Source organism: Gopherus flavomarginatus, chromosome 1 (genome assembly GCF_025201925.1).
Source record: "Gopherus flavomarginatus isolate rGopFla2 chromosome 1, rGopFla2.mat.asm, whole genome shotgun sequence".
NCBI classification, from domain to species: Eukaryota; Metazoa; Chordata; order Testudines; family Testudinidae; genus Gopherus; species Gopherus flavomarginatus.
The window spans coordinates 376,122,649-376,139,408 of NC_066617.1; the positions used below are offsets into that span (position 1 = coordinate 376,122,649).

The 16,760-nt window shown below is 43.7% G+C and overlaps 1 protein-coding gene across 1 annotated transcript; it reads left to right on the forward strand.

Annotated features, from left to right (window-relative positions):
• The first annotated feature begins 3,511 nt into the window (after window positions 1–3,511).
• LOC127045655 (olfactory receptor 52R1-like) lies at window positions 3,512–4,510 on the forward strand. The gene has a single exon (XM_050942036.1). The coding sequence runs from the start codon at window positions 3,512–3,514 to the stop codon at window positions 4,508–4,510; it is 999 nt and encodes a 332-aa protein (XP_050797993.1).
• The last annotated feature ends 12,250 nt before the right edge of the window (window positions 4,511–16,760 follow it).

The following is a 16,760-nucleotide window of genomic DNA, read 5'->3' on the forward strand; positions in this document are numbered from 1 at the left end:
AACAGATGGTTAAGGGTTAATGTCTCTTTTACCTGTAAAGGGTTAAGAAGCTCAGTGAACCTGGCTGACACCTGACCAGAGGACCAATAGGGGGACAAGATACTTTCAAATCTTGGTGGAGGGAAGTCTTTGTTTGTGCTGTTTGGTTCGTTGTTCGCTCTCGGGACTGAGAGGGACAAGACGTACACCCAGGCTTTTCCAATCTTTCTGAATCAGTCTTTCATGTTTCCAAATAGTAAGTAATAGCCAGGCAAGGCAGACTAGTCTTATGTTTGTTTTCTTAACTTGTAAATGTGTCTTTTTGCTGGAAGGATTTTTACCTCTGTTTGCTGTAACTTAGAATCTCAGGCTAGGGGGTGGGGGTCCCTCTAGTCTATATGAATCTGAGTACCCTGTAAAGCATTTTCCATCCTGATTTTACAGAGATAATTTTTACCTTTTCTTTCTTTAATTAAAAGCTTTCTTTTGAAGAACCTGATTGATTTTTCCTTGTTTTAGAATCCAAGAGATTGAGTCTAAACTCACCAGGGATTGGTGGGGGGAAAGGGAGGGGGGATGGTTAATTCCTCTTTGTTTTAAGATCCAAGGAGTTTGGATCTTTGTAAGCCTCTCAAGGCAACCCAGGGAGGAGAGAGTCTGGGGGGAAAAGGAAGGGGTTGGTTAATTTCTCCTTGTTTTGAGACCCAAGGGATTTGGCCGGTTGCAGCGTACCAAATTTAAGCTAGTAATTAAGCTTAAAAGTGATCATGCAGGTCCCCACTTTTTGAACTCTAAAGTTCAAAGTGAGGAAAAAACCTTGACACCCTAAATACTGAATAATTGACCCTTACCTCTTACTGGAATTTTCTGGATTCAGCTTCCAACCATAGGGCCTTGCTCTGACTTTTTCTGCTAGATTGCAGAGTCTGTTATTACCCATGGTTTTCTCTCTATGAAAGTCTCGCTGGATCATCTTTTTGATAAGTTGAATAGATGAAACTCTTTAAGACTCTCTCACTGTCTGACATTTTCTACACCCTCCAATCATTTTTTCTGGCTCTTTTCTGCATCTCTCCAATTACTCAATATGCTTTTTGAAATGTGGACCCCAGGACTGGATGCAGTTGGTTTCACACCAATGCCACATGCAAAGGTAAAATTCTTCCGCTGCTCCAACTCACCTCTCCCCTGTTTATGCATCCAAGGATCGCGTCAGTCCTTTTGGCCACAGGATCACACTGGGAGCTCACAATGAGTGGATTGTCCATAGTGACCACTAAATCCTTTTCAGGGTCCCTGCGTTCCATAATACAGTGCCCTAGTCTGTGGGTCGGGCCTGCATTCCCTATTCCGAGAGGCTCACTTTGCATGTGACTGTATTAAAACATTTTGTTTGCATGGGCCTCTCTCATCAAATGCTCCAGAACAATTGGTGTATCTGCTCTGGCCTCCTCATTGTAACCACTCTGCCAGTTTTTGGGTCATCCAGAAATTTTATCTGCAGTGATTTTCTATTTGCTTCCAGATCATTCATGAAAATATACAATAGCATCGGACCGAGAGCTGATCCCTGCAGAACCCTACTGGTAAGAGCCCCTTTTGCTGACAATGTGCCGTTGACAATGGCTTCCTGAGATTTTTCATTTAGCTAGTTTTTGGCCCATTTAAAGTGTGTTCTACTGATATTGTATAGTGTTCATTTTTTAATCTGAATGTTTTCCCCTGCTAAATCAAATGCCTCAGAGAAATCCAAATCTATTGCATCTGTGTGGCTTCCTTGATTAGCCAAACATGTACTGTCATTGAAGGATGAAATTAGATTTATTTCACAAGACCTGTTTTCCATAAACCACATTATTTACTGGCATTTATTATATTCCTAGATTTTATTTTATTTTTCCCTTACAAGCTTATCCTTTGTTTCCTAACTTAATCCAATCTTTCTTTTTCAAACTTCCTCTTTTTTTAATAGTTTATGTTTAACACTCTATTTGCCTTTTTATTTTTTAGGGGATCTGCTGCTGCCTGATTGCATACTTCTGATTCTGAACTAGATGTATGGTCATCATCATCGATCAGTTCGTAACTCTGGTGTTTATAATTCTGAGGTTCTACTATTGATGCTGTTTAACATTCTCCTTGACTGCTAGTGGACTGGAAAGTATTTCATCACCTCATGTGATATGAGTACCTCATGCAGCTTCTTTCTGAATGCAGAAGAAAAATATTTCTTAACAACATCTATCTTTTCTGCAACTTTAATAAGGTTCCTTTCTTGCTCTAGAATTTGGCCTAAACCTTTTTTACGATTTCTTTTGTTCTTAATATACTTATTAACCCCCTTTTTGTGACCCTGTCAAACACGGATTTTCCCCAGATGTCTTTAACATCTCTCATCAGTTTTCACATATTCCAGTTCGTATTGCTTGCTATCATTTTGCCATTTTCACATTTGATATATATTTCTTCCCTGGCCATCGCGATTGCTTCATTCACTTTGCCGTTGAACCAGGCTCTTAGCCAAAGCTGTCCACCTCCTTGGCTATAGAATCGTGGCTTTTTAGCTATCTAATAACCTCTTCATAAGGAAATCCAAGTTTTGTTTCAGTTTTCTGAATTTTTCCTCCAGTAAGTTTTGATGATAATTTTCCTCAGCTTTGGGGAATTTGCCCTTTGGAAACACCAAATGTCTGTAGATATTACTGATTGGGAACTGTTCTATGTCTGTCAATTTGAATGCAATCAATTCAATTCTGTTATTTTGTTCTCCTCTATCATATGTCCCCTTTTTTTGGTCTTCTCTAGACGAAAGAGTCGCAGACTTTTCAGTCTGTCTGCATATGGCAGCCTCTCCCATTCTGATAGCCTGACTCAGAAATCTCCTTTCTATTTACTGTATCCTTTATAGAGACTGTGTGACCAAAACTGAGTGCATCTCCAGAACAGCTTATTCTCCGTCCCATTTCTTAGGCATCCAAACATTGTCTTTCTTTTGGCAACACTGCAAATGAGCAGGTGTTTCCATGGAGCTGCTAGCAGTGATGTTCAGGGCTTTTTCTTGAGGTGTCCTCTAGTTGAGATCTTTCCCCTTGGCACATATCTTGGCAAAGGTTTGTTTTTTTTCCAATCTCAGATTTTGAGCAACTGGATGAATGGGGAACTTCCTACACCATGGACTCTGTAGCTTGGCTTGGGTTGGAGGGGACCTCAGGAGGTCATCTAATCCAACCCCCTGCTCAAAGCAGGACCAATCCCCAACTAAATCCCCAAATCCCTATGTGATTTCCCACAACATGACATGTAGGAATTATTTAAGCATGAAGCACCAGCAAATATGGAATTGGCATTGGTAGGATCAGTTTTCCTAATGAAAATGTCATTTTTCAGTATATGAAGAGCGATCAATCTCCTTCACCCACAAGTACTGCATGTTGTTTCTCATATTAACATTGTCTCTCCATCCAGGCATTTGTACTGTGACCATTGCCCTAGACTCTGGGCACATACAGGAAGTTAGGGGAACATATGGTACATGCAGGAGACACCATTCTGCCTCAGAGTTGGACACCTTCTCCCCTACTCCATGTCAGATTCCAACACAACTGACTTCTCCAACCCCTCCACCTTCATCCTGCTGGGCATTCCTGGCCTGGAGGTGGCCCATGTCTGGATCTCCATCCCCTTCTGCACCATGTATGTCATAGCCATCTTGGGGAACTTCACCATCCTGTTCATTGTGAAGAGGGAGCTGAGCCTCCATAGACCCATGTACTATTTCCTCTGCATGCTGGCCGTCACCGACCTGGTCCTGTCCACTTCCATCCTGCCCAAAATGCTGGCAAGCTTCTGGTTCAATTCCAGGGCGATCGATTTCAGTTCCTGCCTCACCCAGATGTACTTCGTTCACTGCTTTTTAGTGATGGAGACTGGGATCTTTGTGGCCATGGCTTTTGATCGCTACGTGGCCATTTGCAACCCCCTGAGATATTCCACGACCCTAACAAACCATGTGGTGGTCAAGATCGGCCTCGCTGTGGTGCTGCGCGGTGGCATATTTGTACTGCCCTATATCCTCCTAGCAAGGCATTGGCCGTATTGCAGAACCAATATCATCCCCCATTCGTACTGCGAGCACATAGCTGTGGTGAAGCTGGCCTGCGTCGACATCCATGTCAGTAGTTATTATGGCCTCTTTGTGCTGTTGTCTGTGATTGGTCTGGATGTGATTTTTATTGCTGTGTCCTATATCCGGATCCTCAGGGTCATCTTCAACCTCTCCACAAAGGATGCCCGACTCAAGACTTTTGGGACCTGCAGCTCCCATCTCTGTGTCATTTTAGCCTTTTACATCCCAGCTCTCTTCTCCTCCCTCATGTACCGGTTTGCCCACAGAGTGCCCCTGCATTTCCATGTTCTTATTGCCAATGTGTACCTCCTGCTGCCCCCCATGCTAAACCCCATCATCTACGGGGTGAGAACCAAACAGATCCGGGACAGGCTGATCTGGCTTTTTACTCATGAAGGGACCTAAAGTTTTCTCCTGGTACTTTGGCTTTCAGATCGAGCTCCATGCAGAGCTGGCTGGTGACATGGTGCTGGGCCCTCTTCCCTGGATCACTTACTGGATAGTCAAAGAGACGTTAAACCCTTTCCTGGCCTTGCTGAGTTGTGTCAGTTTGACAAATTGGGGAATTGGTCTATGTATAACTCGGTAACCATAGGCTTTACACTTTTTTAATGGCTGGTAACTGGATCCCCGAGGCTCTGCCTTGTGCCCCACTTCTTCCCTCAAGGCCCTGCCTCCTCCCTGCCTATTCTTCTGGGGCCTGCCCCTGTTGCTCCCTCCTCTCCTCCCCCATCAGTTCCTTGATCATGTGAAAGCTACTGTTGGCCCTCCCTTAATAGTTTACAAGCGGCCAGTGGTGAGCGGGGGCAGAAGTTCACGGATACAGTAGCCTGAACTTTTGAACTATCTTTTCCTTTCTGCCTCAAGGCAGAGAAAACTTGCTTCAAACCAGTTTTTACAGAACAGATAACAGAGTGTGGGGTTTGACAACCTACCAATCAAGTGTTAACACGCAAAGGTCTTTGTCTGAATGTGAATAAAAGGTTTGTGAAACTTGTGTAAGAGAGAGTTTTTTGTACTAAGGTACAAGGCTGTCCTTTTTTCTGCAGAATAAATAATCTTTTCCTTATCCCTTTCAGGCTGTTATTGGCTCTCAGCTAGGCAGACCCAATATTTTGGTAACAATCATCTCTACATCCCTCCCCTCCCAGCTGGGCTCCCTCTGCTCCAGAGCTGGGACAGGAGCTGTTGCAGCCTGACAAGGAACCTGCAGTGAGCACAAGGAGGATGCAGAACCGGGACTGACAGGCCAGTCAGGAGTGGAGAGGGAAGCCAGGAAGTTGTATAAAAGCAGCTGAAGGTTGGGAGCAGGATTCTGTGGCAGGCAGGTGAGACTGTGCATCCTATAGGGTGTGGGCCCTAATGCTCAGCTACAAACTCCTGAGGGCAGAGACCATTGTGTGGCTTATTTCCTTCACATTCAGTTCCCTTTTGTTCCTCCTGGCTGGGGGCCTGTAGCAGGCAGAGCCCTGCAATGGGGATGGGCTGGGAGCCCTTTGCCCTGAGCCAGGCCTTGGGGGCAGGGCAAAGATTCAGCTTTGAAGCTAAGAGGACAACAGCTGAGAGAGGCAGAAGGATAAGCCCCCGTCTTAGTTGCGAAGACAGGATGCTGGGCAGAGGCTGCGGTGCCTTTGGAGATGAACATTACACCATTAGCTGGGTATTTACACAATTACAGAGAAGCTTATCTGGAACTACAGGGCCCCCATTGCCCAGGGGCTGAAGCTGAACAGTGAAGCTGAGTCTAACATGCACACTGAATGACACTTTTCATCACTCCATTTAGCAGGCTGCTGAGCAGCATTATCCCCATGTCATTGATCAGCTGAGCCGCACAATGAGATGGTGGCAGAACAGACAATAGGAACCGAGAGTCCTGACCCTCCCAGCACCATTGCTCTGGCCATGAACTGGCTTTGCTCCTCTGGGTTCAAATGATCTAGCAGAAAGAAAGGGGGTTTCTGAGACAGGCTATGGGAATGGGCGAGACTTCCCTATGTGGACAGACTGAAAATTCGGGGGCTGTTAAGTTTAGAGAAGGGACAAACAAGGGAGCATATGATAGAGGAGAGGAAAATAAAGAATGAGACTGATTACATTCAAATGGACAAAGAGATCACAGTTACCTACCAGTACTATCTATAGACACATAGTGCTTCATACGGGCTAATTCCCCAAAGCTGAGGCAAATCATGAGCAAAATGGATTTGGAGGAAACTTTAGACAGAAAAATGGGATTGAAAATTGGGAGTTCTATAGAGGAGTTAATTGGATAAGTAAAAAGCCACGATTCCACACTGAGAAAGGTGGATAACTTTGACTACACACTCAGTTCAGTGGGAAAAGGAAGGCAGCAACTAGGGGTGGGTGGGGAGTAGGGGGAGCAAGAAAGCAATATATAACAACTGGGAAAATGAAAAATAGATAACAAGCAACACAAATTGGATGTTATGAAAATTGATAAGGAATATTGAAGAAAAATCAAAGTTTGGCAGAGCTACATATCACAAAATGGAGTTTATTAAATATATTAAGAATAAAAGAAATCATAGAAAAGCTTTACGTGAATTATGAGAGGGAGAAACAAAACTTGTGAATGTTGCTGAAAACGTAGATGTGTTCAAGAAATAGTTTTGTTCTGAACTGGAAATGAAGCAGTGTGCTGTACTCATATCACATGAGGTGATGAATTATTTGCCAGTCCATTAACACTCAAGGAGGATGTTAAACAGCTTCTAGAGTAGAACCATAGAGTTCTGAATACCAGAATTACGAACTGACAGACCAAGCACATGTCTAATTCGGAACCAGAAGTACGTAATCAGGCAGCTGCAGAACAAACTCAAATAAATAAATCTGTGTTAAGCATAAAGTATTAAAAAATAAAAGGAAGTTAAAAAAAGATTTCACAAGATTAGGAAACAATGGAAAAGCTGGCATGGGATTCATTTAAAATAAAAGTCTAGGATTATAATTAATGCCAGTCAAGAACATGTTTTATGGAAAACCGATCTTGTCAGATAAATCAGATATTGTCTCACCCTTTAATGAGAGTACACATTTGGTTGATGAAGGAAACCACATAGATGTAATAAACTTTGATTTCTCTGAGGCATTTGAGTTAGTATTGGAAAATATACCAGTTAAAAATGAACACTATACAGTATCAGTAGAGCACATATAAAATGGATTAAAAACCAGCTAACTGACACATTTGAGAAAGCTGCCCCACCATGGCAGCTTCCAACTGGACTATGACCCACCCCTCCCCTTCATCCTCCTCGGCATCCCGGGGCTGGAGGCAGCGAACGTCTGGATCTCCATCCCCTTCTGCTCCGTCTACATTCTGTCCCTCCTGGGGAACCGCCTCCTCCTGACTGTTATCATGACTGAGCCGAGCCTCCACGAGCTCATGAATCTTTTCCTTTCCATGCTGGCACATGCCGACCTGTTCGTCCACCCTGCCCGAAACTGTCTGCATTTTCTGATTGAAAGACCAGGCTATTTACATCTATGCTTGAATGGCCCAGATTTTTTGGCTCATTCAGTTACTACCATGGAGTCCAGGTTCATACTGGCCATGGCCTTGGATCGCTACATCACTATCTGTAACCCTCTGTGACACTCGGCCATCCTGACCAGTCGGGCCATAGCCAAGATAGGGCTGAGTGTTGTGATGGGGGGGGGTTGTTATTGGGTCCACACCCATTCCCGCTGCAGTGGCTCCCATACCGCAGGTGTTGAAATACAGGTACACAGTCAATATTCATTACTTCAGATACAAAAATGATACACACACACAAATGGGATAATGATAGTAAGCAAACCATAACTCTTCCATAGAAACCTTACATGACATACTTTGTAGAAGATTTGTTGTGATTATATAACAGTGGTAGCAACAATGATCTACACCAGTGATCTCCAACCTTTTTCATCTGGCCGGCACCAGACGATGAGCCACAGAGGACCGTGGTGGCGGACGAGCATCCACCGAAATTCTGCCAGCAAGCGGCAACAGTGATAGGTGTCGCTGCCAAAATGCCACTGACAAGCAGCGTCATACAGAGGCGTCACCACCGAAATACTGACAAAAATTGACACCTCTGGATGAAGCAGCTTGTCAGCGGCATTTCAGCGGATGCTCATCCATCGGCCAGTACGTAGGCACCCTTAGATGCCCCAGCAGGCACCATGGCACCCATGGGCACTGTGTTGGGATCTACACGGTCATATTTTAATCAGATAGTCTTGCAAGTATAATACAAAACAAGTATAATATAAAACAAAGGAAATCCTAAGAGTGGTACAATCCTTTTCTAGATGGAGATGGTCACACTGTTAATAATGATGCAGAAAGGGTAAACGTTCAGCAAACCTTTCTGTGCTGTATTTGGAAAGCAGCAGGATGATGCACTCAGGTCACATGAACTTCTTTCTAGTCCATTTGTAACTATGGAGAATGGTAAACAGCACCCAGTAGGTATCAATATTTCTAAATAATCAGCTCCAGATATCTCACACGTGAAGACTCCTAAAAGAGTTGTCTGAGGAGAGCTCTGACCCACTGATGCTAATTTCTAATAAATATTGGAATATGGGGGACAGCCTAGAAGACTGATAGAGAGCTAATGTTATACCAGTATTCTGAAAGAGATGACTTGGGTATTAAACACCAGTTAGCTTGATATCAGTCTGGGCATAATAATGAAATGGGTATAGGGGATTTAGTCAATACAAGATTAAAGAGAAGAACTGCAATTCATTCCAATGAACAAGATTTGATGGAAAATAAGGCATGTCAAACAGTGTTTTGTTTTGTTTTGTTTTGTTTTGTTTTTTAGGTGATAACAAATCTGGTTGATAAAGGCAACTGGGGAGTTGCAGAAGACTTAGACCATTGCAAGTTGTTTGACAGGTACCACATGACATTCAAATTAACAAACTAACAATAGACAGTGTCACTAGAGCACTCATTAGATAGAGTGAGAACTGGCTAACTGATAGATCTCAGAAAGGACATGTGCATGGGGAATCTTCATCCAACAGGGTTTTTTCTAGTGGTCACAAAGCTCCTTAAGCACCTAAGTCCCAGTGATTTGGGGCTCTAGGAGCCCAGCTGATTGGCTAGAGAGAGAAGCCTATTTCTATGTGTGATTGCCAGCTGTGAGCCCTTTCCTGAAGCGAGGTACCTAGGACAGGTCAGTGCTTTCTCCTGAGAGACCTGAGAAAGATGTGGGAGACCCAATTCAAAATCTCTGCTCTACCTGATTTGGAGCAGAGACTTAAACAAAGGTCTCCCATATCCCACATGAGTGCCCTGGACTTCAGACAAATGGTTATTCTGGATGGGGCACTTAGTTTGACTGGCTGGAGCTGTTCCACTTTGTACAAATAAACTTTCATTGGAGCAGGGATTTGAATCTGGGTCTCTTACATTAGAAGTGGGAGCGCTAAACCACTGGGCTATGGGATATTCTGGAGGTGCACAAACACAGATACACATGCAAACACACATACAGTCCCATGTGCGCGCGCGCGCGCACGCACGCACGCACGCACGCACGCACGCACACACACACACGGAGACATGTGCAAACACACACATTCCTGACCTGCAAGGCCCCATCTAGGAGGCATGGTCTGAGAATGCCTAACAGATCAGGCCTTCTGTGGAGATGGGCAGGGAACAACTCACTGGAGCATCCCACCAGATTTGAGGCCTAAACTAAGACTGAGCAGCTTGTTAGCTGTGGAGCAGTGTCAGAACTCAGGTTGCGTTTTGCAGGCTACTGGTGGAAACACAGGCCGCTGCAGGGTCAGGCAGGAGATGAACTGGGGTTTGAGAAAGGCAGCAGTGCCTAAATTCAGTATTTACTTAAGTGCCTTTGTGAATCTAGCCCTGGATGATTTTCTGGAAGATGCTTTGGTCAAACAGAAGTTAAGGTTGTTCAAAGCCAAGAGGGCTGGCTGGCGACGCTTGGAGAAATCAGCCAAATTCATGGACGTCCACTTCTCACTTTTAAAGATTTTTCTTTCCTTTTTTATTTGTAAAAGGAGCAGGCTCCCTTGAGGAAAAAAAGTTTTTATCTGCTCTTCCCATCCTCCTGTGGCTTGCCCCACTAGAATTTGAGAAATGTCCCTTCATTAGGTGGCTAGCAGCTGTCACACCATCATGGGACGAGAACACGGTGTGATGCTGCATGACTGAATATGACTATTTTTATCACTGTTGTTATCACTGTTCTACAATTGCAATAAATCTTGTACAAAGCGTTTGCACCAGGGAGCTGCTGCCCCTTAATGGATCTTTAATGGCTCCCAATGGAGCAGATTACTGTCCTACCAGTGAAAAAAGTCCACAGTAATTAACTTGCATACAGTTTATCTGAGACGGAATTACACAAGCAGCAAAGGGTTATGAAGCACATAACTCCTATGTTAGACATTAAAGAACCATACATTAAGAACGATACATTTGTCATAACTATAAAGGGAAGAGTAACCACATTTCTGTATGCAATACTATAAAATCCCTCCTGGCCAGAGGCACAAAATCCTTTTATCTGTAAAGGGTTAAGAAGCTCAGTTAACCTGGCTGTCACCTGATCAAAGGGACCAATAAGGGGAAAAGATACTTTCAAATCTGGGGAGTGGGAAAAGGCTTTGTTTTGTCTGTTCTTTGTCTGTCTGTTCTGTGTACTTGCCAGAGACAGATCAAGAAGGCAAGCAATCCAACTCAATTAGAATAAGTAAGTAATAATAAGGAAATGCATTATCTTACTTTTATTTTGGCTTGTGATTTGCCTTGTCCTAGAGGGAGGTTTATCTCTGGATTTGTAACTTCAAGGTTTTGCCTAGAGGGGAAATCCTCTGTTCTTGAGTATTTTGTTATTCTGTAGAGTACCTACCATCCCGATTTTACAGAAGAGCCCCACCTGTGCAGACTTGCTACAGGAAGTGCACGGTGTGGAAGGGGATGCTGAATGCTCCGAGATCAGACCCAGGAAGACCAAAGCTTGTAAGCTTCTTGCCCTGGCAACAGTCTGATCGGAAAGAGAAGGATCCCCCAGAGTCCTGACTAGCTTTATACAGAGCAGTTCCAGATCATCCACCTGGTGACTCTGTGACAGAGGGCAGCTGGGGGTCTGTCCTGGGCCAGAGGCCTTGGCCTCCTGCCAAAGCTGCCATGGAACAAGGCGAGCCCTATAGGTATGATAGAGACTGATTCGTATCTGGGGATGTTTCCCTAGTGCAGAGCATCTGGGTTTTTAAGCCCTGGAATGAACAAATTCTCTAGTCTGAGCCCAACTGGGGGCGTGTCCACCTGTATTCAAGTTACTAACACCCTGTAGCTCACCAGCATGGCTTGACCATCATCTGTAGCTGAAAGCAAAGGGCTGTGGCGGAGGCCCTGATCTGGCTGCATTATTATGTGGCTTATTTATGATCATTATTTGTGTTGGGGAAACCTCCAGAGTCCCTGCTCCAGTTCAGAGCTTCTTGTGCTGGGCCCCTTCCAAACACTGAAGGAGAAACAGCTCCTGCCCCAAGGAGATTAGAAATCAAATTAAGACAAGACACAGCTACTGTGTGTAACACACCAGAGGGGGGCAGGTGAGGAGATAGGGGAGGAACAGCACTAAGAATGAGTGATTACATAGGCTGCTGGGTGGGTGTGAGACAGCGGAAATGCACAGCCCTGCCCTGTTAGAAGTATGTCCTGGGCTGTTAAGAGCAGAGCACGTATTCGGGGAATCTAGATTGGGGTTAGCTGCTGCATCGGACACAGCCTTTGCACTTGAGATTAGAAAACTCACTGGTATTCTCCCTTGGATGGCATTAGCCAGGACGTTGGCTGACGATCCCATTACGTAGGCTTGCCCTAGGTGTAGGCTCTACAAGCACCCGATATCCATTGGTACTTCCTGGTACCCAGCAGAGCTCATTGAGGATCCAGGTAGGAATAAAGGTCTTCTTCTACAGCCCATTTTAACATTTCCAATCTGTCCCCGGGGGCTCAGGGAACGACACTGCCTCTCCGCTCAAGCCAGTACTGTGCTCAGCATAGCATTCTTCTTAGAGTGCCCGTGATGGTTCATCCTCCTGGTTCCTCCTTCTGGAAAAATGTTGCTATTAATTTGTGAGTCTTTGGCTCTCTGTTCTTTAAATTATATCTTGGCCTTCCTAATTATATTGTTACACTTCATTTGCCAGCGTTTATGTTCCTTTCTATTTTCCTCAATAGGATTTAACTTCCACTTTTTAAAAGAAACCTGTTTGCCTCTCACTGCTTCTTTTACTTTGTTATTTATCCCTGTTGGCTCTGTTTTGGTTCCCTTACTTTGTCTTTTAATTTGTGGTATGCATTTAAGTTTAGCCCCTATTATGGTGTGTTTAAAATGTTCCCATGCAGCTTGCAGGGATTTCACTTTTGGCTCCGTATCTTTCAATTTCTGTTGAACTAAATTCTTCATTTTAGTGTAGGTCCCCTTCTTAAAATTAAATACTATTGTATTGGTTTTGCTGTGTTGTATTCCCTGCCACAGGAATGTTACATTTTATTATATTATGGCCACTATTACCAAGTGATCCAGCTATATTCTTCTCTTGGATAGATCCTGTGCTCCACTTAGGAATAAATTGAGCATTGCCTCTCCCCTTGTGAGTTCCAAGAGTAGCTGCTCTAAGAAACTGTCATTTATGGTGTCAGGACACTTTATCTCTGAATCACGTCCTGAGGTGACATGTACCCACTCAATATGGGGTAGTTGAAATACCCAAATATTATTGGTTTTGTTTTTATAGCCTCTTTAATCTCCCTGACTATTTCACAGGCACTATCACCATCCAGGTCAGGTAGTTGTTAGTGTGTCCGTACTGCTATTATTCCTATTATTCAAGCATGGAATTACTATCCATAAGGATTCTATGGTACAGTTTGGTTGATGTATGATTTTTACTTCATTTGCGTCTATGCTTTCTTTCACATCTAGTGCCACTCCCCCACCAACATGACCTGTTTTGTCCTTCTGATGGATTTTGTACTTTGGTATTATTGTGTCCCACTGACTATCTTCATTCTGCCAAGTTTCTGTGATGTCTCATATCAATACCCTTACTTAATACAAGGCGCTCTAGTTCACAGGTTGATGCAATTATCAGTACACTTTATTTGTAGCTATTTCCCAACACCACCTTACGATCTATATGCAGGTATGTCTCACGGACAGGCTTTAGAAGCAGACCAAAGACCCCAGTGCCTCTCAGCCTCTGGCCTCTTCCTCTCTCTTCCTCTCCCTCAGTTTCCTTCTTCCCAGCACTATTACAGCTCCTGGTTAATTAGGCAGGTAGCTGTTGCTAGTTGTCAGGCAGGCACCAGCCAATTTAGCCTGCCCCAATCTACTCCCCTTAATCGGAGCTGGTGTGGCAGGGGATGATTAAGCACTCCTTGCCCAGCATCCTGTTACATTCACTCATCTCATCATTTAGACTTGTAGCATTTGTATATAATTGTCACTTTTTAAGTGGTCCGCCATTATGTGATATAATTGACTGGGACTCTTTTGTCATTTGACTGTTTCTCATCAAATCCAACCCATATTTTATCTTCCATCCTCTCCTCCTTACTACAACATAGAGAATCTTCATTAATAGATCCTCCCCTAAGGAAGGTCTCTCTCTGAACCATGAGGTCATCTACTCCATTGGCTTGCCCCCAGCCCTTAGTTTAAAAACTGCTCTACAATGCTCTTAATTTTAAGTGCCAGTAATCTGGTTCCACTTTTGCTTACTTGGAGCCCATCCTTCTTTTATAAGCTCCTCCTTTCCCAAAATGTCCCCCAGTTCCTAATAAATCTAAATCCTTCCTCCATACACCATCATCTCATCCATACATTGAGACCCTGAAGCTCTGCCTCTCTAACTGCCCCTGTCTGTAGAACTGGAAACATTTAATAGAATATTACTATGGAGCTTCTGGATGTCAATCTCTTACCTAGCCACCTGAATTTGGCCTCCAGGACCTATCTTCTATGGACACAACTCAATTAGTGGTGGGATTTTTCACTATCTCCTCGGATGGCCAAAGACACTCCCTCTGAGATACCTCTTTATACACCCATACAAACAAGTTACTTGTTGCCCCTCTGACATGTCTAGGTGTTATTCATTACCTTGTATGTGTTGGTTCGATCAAAACATCTCTTTCATCACGCTGTCATCCTGATGTTATCTTTAAGATGGGTCAGTGGGGATGCACCACTTACACCAGCTGAAGATTTATCCCAAGTCATTTAACTAGAGATAAAGCGTCGGCAGAGACTAGTGAGCTGGGAGCAAAGAGTCTCAGCTCTGCCATGGTTTCTCGGGGTGATCTTGGGCAAGTGAGTTCCTCACTCTGAGCCAGAGCTTCTCCATTCATGAAATAGAAAGGATTACACTGCTCTACAGCCAAAATGCTTCTGAAATAAATGTAGTCCAACTTTACTAATTGTGGGTCACTGAGAACGAAAATGATGCTTAAAATTGTTGATTGGCTCTAGTTTTCAAGATATGCTATTGGGTCAGTATATACGACCCTTGACTTGGGAATGGTGGAGGATAAGTGAGTTATAAAGGGAAGGGATCTCAATTTAAACCAGAAATGACTAAAATACATCTTTGACTGGATCTATGAATAAATGTATGACTGGGTTTGGACAGTACTTGCTTTTGAGGCAAAACAATGAATGATGCAGTCTGAAGCTGGTATTGAATCATACATGATATGAATTGCATCATATTATTCCTTACATCACTCTGCTGAACAAATTGTCCTATATCAGCTCTAGAAATCATACAGTGTCGTGCTCTCTTATTTGTCAGTGTTTGATTTTGCAAAGGGACACATTTCTGTTTAGCCAAAGTGAGCAGAGATGCCTAGTACTTGTGTGAACGGTGCAGATAACTTCTGCTATGTTTGTGGTGAAGTGACTTTTGCATCACAAAAGCGCAGTCTAACCACTATGGTTAAGAAAGCCTATCACCTTTCTTTTGGCTGCAAAATTGGAGATTAGGACAAGAGGTGGGCCTCAGACATATGCTGTAACACTTGTGCAACAAATCTTTGCCAGTGGTTGAACAGGAAAAGGAAATCTATGCCTTTTGCAGTGCCAATGATTTGGAGAGAGCCAACAGATCATACCAGCAATTGTTACTTCTGCATGGTGCCTCCAGTTGGGAAAGGTGTGTCAAAGAAGAAAAAGTGGACTGTGCATTATCCAAACATTCCATCAGCTATACGCCCAGTACCCCACGGAGAAGGACTGCCAGTTCCTGATGCACCAGAATCATTCTCACTTGAGTCAGACGAGGAAGAGGAAGAGGATGAAACTTCTGGTCCTGAACCATCAATGTCACAGGACCCACATTTTCTCCCATCCTCCTCCTCTGAACCACACCTCCTAACACAAGGTGAACTGAATGACCTTGTCAGGGATTTGGAACTACCCAAGAGTAAGGCAGAGCTGTTGGGCTCCAGACTACAGCAGTGGAATCTCCTGGCAGGCTATCAGGGCAAATGGAGCCCATCAATGCTTGCAGACTATTGCTGGACAGTGACAAGAGATGCTCCATTTAATGAATACAAGAGACAAGCCAAGAAGCACCGAGTAGACACTGAATAGGACTAAACTATGTACATAATAGTTTTTTGCCTTTTGTTTCATAATAAATTTTATTTATATAACCCTTTTGCTGATTTTTCAAGTGTTACATAAACAGGACAGGTGAAATATTATCATGTAAAGCAACCATAAACACATGAAAAGACCTAGGTTTACAATTTATGATTAAAACTCTACCATCTATACAATATACATAGACATAAAATGTAAAAACTTAAATATCTTAGAAACAGTAGCCAATCAGTTGTTTTAATTGTCATATTTGAATTCAGCACATCAAAATACATAATAAATATCACATTTTATCTCTGAAGCAGATGACTTCTCAAAAATTGTAGACCAGTGTTATTTATTATTTCTGGTGTGCTGCTACCAAAAGCCCCTAATCAAGATCACATGCTGCACTGATTTGGTTCCTTGCAGCACATCCTTGGGCTCTATGCACTGTGCAGAATTCCAGGCAGCATGTGGTCCCTGGTAACTTGTCCCAAGACAAGGCTGAAAACAACTGTGTGGAAACTTGTTTTTGCGTCTGTAGTTTTTAGCTGTTTCTTTAATAAATCCCTCCTGTTTAAGAAGGATGGCAACTCCACTGGTCACGACACACAACTAGCCTCACTGCACCTAACAGAGCCCAGAGAAGCAGTGCCCATTCATGATCAGAGCAATGGTGCAGCAGGGCAGGAACTCCCTATTCTCAGCTCTGCCGCTGACTACTTGTCTTGCCCTGGGTAAATCACTTCACCACTGTGTGGCTCAGTCTGTTCAAAAAATGGAGAGACTGCTGCCTATCCTCCTAGCTAAAGAGCTTCTAGATGCAGTGATCAATTACATTTTGCATAGTATACATGAGACTCAACTTCACTGTTCAGCTTCAGTCCTTGGGCAATGGGGGCCCTGTAGCTCCAGATAAGGTGCCGTGTACATGTGTAAATAGCTGGCTAACGGAAGATGTGCCGTTCATCTCCATCCCTGTGAGACGCCAAAGC

Bases quoted from the DNA above. Each gene is read 5' to 3' on its own strand.
- LOC127045655 (XM_050942036.1), top strand. From the start codon at position 3,512: ATGCAGGAGACACCATTCTGCCTCAGAGTTGGACACCTTCTCCCCTAC.